The 2,500-nt window shown below is 33.0% G+C and overlaps 1 protein-coding gene across 1 annotated transcript in view; it reads right to left on the reverse strand.

Annotated features, from left to right (window-relative positions):
* The window catches only part of LOC113822851 (nephrin), a 257,670-nt gene that overhangs the window by 19,782 nt on the left and 235,388 nt on the right, over window positions 1-2,500 (reverse strand). Inside the window, exon 12 of the mRNA XM_070117382.1 lies at window positions 1,343-1,544. Within this exon, the coding sequence (XP_069973483.1) occupies window positions 1,343-1,544 (202 nt within the window). The remainder of the gene's footprint in view (window positions 1-1,342; window positions 1,545-2,500) is intronic.

The following is a 2,500-nucleotide window of genomic DNA, read 5'->3' on the forward strand; positions in this document are numbered from 1 at the left end:
AAATACTGAATTTTGAGGAGCTTTTTGGTAATGATGATAAGGATATAGGTTTGGGATGCGGGACTCTCTCCCGGCAATAGAATCAGACCTGAAATTCAAATCATCATAGACTAACATTGACGGCATTACGGGTTATTTTTTAAGGGGGAAAATCGTTCATGATTAGGTCGGCTGCTACGTGTGTACATGGGGGAGACTAGACTACTCTCTCTCTTATTTTTTCTCCTTCACGCTCTCTTTTTCGCTCTATCTCTCTATCTGTCTATTTATCTCTCTATCTGTCTACCTATTTATCTGTCTATCTGTCTGTCTATCTCTTTATATGTGTATATGTTTATACGTGTGTTCGTGGTTTACATATTGTATCTGTATATATATATATATATATATATATATATATATATATATATATATATATATATATATATATATATATATATATATATATATATATGTATACATATATATATATATATATATATATATATATATATATATATATATATATATATATATATATATATATATATATATATATATATATATATATATATATATATATATATATATATATATATATATATATATATATATATACAATATATGCACATGTATATGTACATATACACATGCACACACACACACATATATACATATACCTATCTACATATCCACATATATATCTACAACTTCCTATCTATCTATCTATCTATCTATCCATCTTTGTATACATGTATATGTACACATATATATGCACACACATACACACACACACACACACACACACACACACACACACACACACACACACACACACACACACATATATATATATATATATATATATATATATATATATATATATATATATATATATATATATATATATATATGTATGTATGTATACATACATAAATAAATGTATATATATATATATATATATATATATATATATATATATATATATATATATATATATATATATATATATATATATATATATATATATGTATATATATATATGTAAATATATATATATATATATATATATATATATATATATATATATATATATATATATATATATATATATTCTTTTTTCGTTCATTCTCAACTGTAATCATCATTGGCATTATTCATGTACAGTAATTCCATTTCCTTCGATTATTACCTCGTCCATACCTCCACTACCCCGTCCCCTTCCCTACACACTACTGAAAATAGACGAACGAATATAATAAACGAATATGACCAATGAACCGATATAATCAAAGAACAAATACTGCATTAATAGAGGCAATTAATAATCTGAGAAAGCCGGCCACGCCCCGCAAACACTCACTGGCTGGAATAATCTGGAAGACGCAGGGCTCCGCTTGCCGCCCGACCATGTTCTCGGCCGAACACAGGAGCGTCCCGTAGTCCAGGTCCGACATGGGCGTGTAGATGACGACGCTGCGGCCGCCCAAGCCCACGGTGAACTTCTCCTGCGGCACCTCCAGGCTCTCGGCCGTGTTGTTGAACCGCCAGTAGAACCGGGTCACCTGAAGAACCAGGGAAGGTTATTATTTTTTTCTTTCTTTTCTTTTTCTTCTTCGTTTTCTTCTCTTACACACACACACACACACACACACACACACACACACACACACACACACACATATATATATATATATATATATATATATATATATATATATATATATATACGTATATATACATATATATACCCGAACCCGTACCCTAGCCGTACTACGTAAGTGGAGAATGACGAGAAGTATAAAGCATTACAGACGTCAAACGGAAACCATCCGGAAGAGTCGTTCCTAACCGGCAGTTCGCGTTGGTTTTCCAGGAGGCTTGGGAAGCACTGGGAGGGGGGGGGCACCTAAGACTAGGTTGCGGGGCGTCCGTTAGCGGTCAGATTGAGAATATGCAATGACGCCTCCTCTTTAAGGAATGGTTATTTAATTGCAATGAGCGAAATAAAGGTCTTACAGATTACTCATTATTTTTTTCTTTCTATAAGTGGTTAGAAAAATGATAAATTTCACGGGTGTCAGAGGTTTCGTATCCGCCGTGTCAAAAGAATCAGGAACTATTGGCAAAAACGCAATCCCAGGAATAAAACCTCGCAAATCCTTTTTCTTGACCATAATCTGAACTAAAGCTGTATGGAATAACAATCACGTGATTTGCGGATTCAAGGGTTGGTACCTTATTAGTACCATAGGTATCGTCATCACTAAAAAACCTGTCGGAGAGTTTCCATTCTAGAAGTCAATGGTAATACCGATATTAATGACGATGGCAAATAATGGTAATAATGGTCATGGTGAAAAAGGATAGGAATAAAAGAACAGATGAATAAATATTTCAAATATTAAGGACAGATTCTCCTATTTCTGCTACCGCCATCGCCAACATCAAAACAAGGGTATCAAATTTACCCCCCCCCCCCCACACACACACACAAAACTAAACAAAAAACAAAAGAAAG

The sequence above is a fragment of the Penaeus vannamei genome, chromosome 40 (genome assembly GCF_042767895.1).
Source record: "Penaeus vannamei isolate JL-2024 chromosome 40, ASM4276789v1, whole genome shotgun sequence".
In the NCBI taxonomy this organism is placed as follows: domain Eukaryota; kingdom Metazoa; phylum Arthropoda; class Malacostraca; order Decapoda; family Penaeidae; genus Penaeus; species Penaeus vannamei.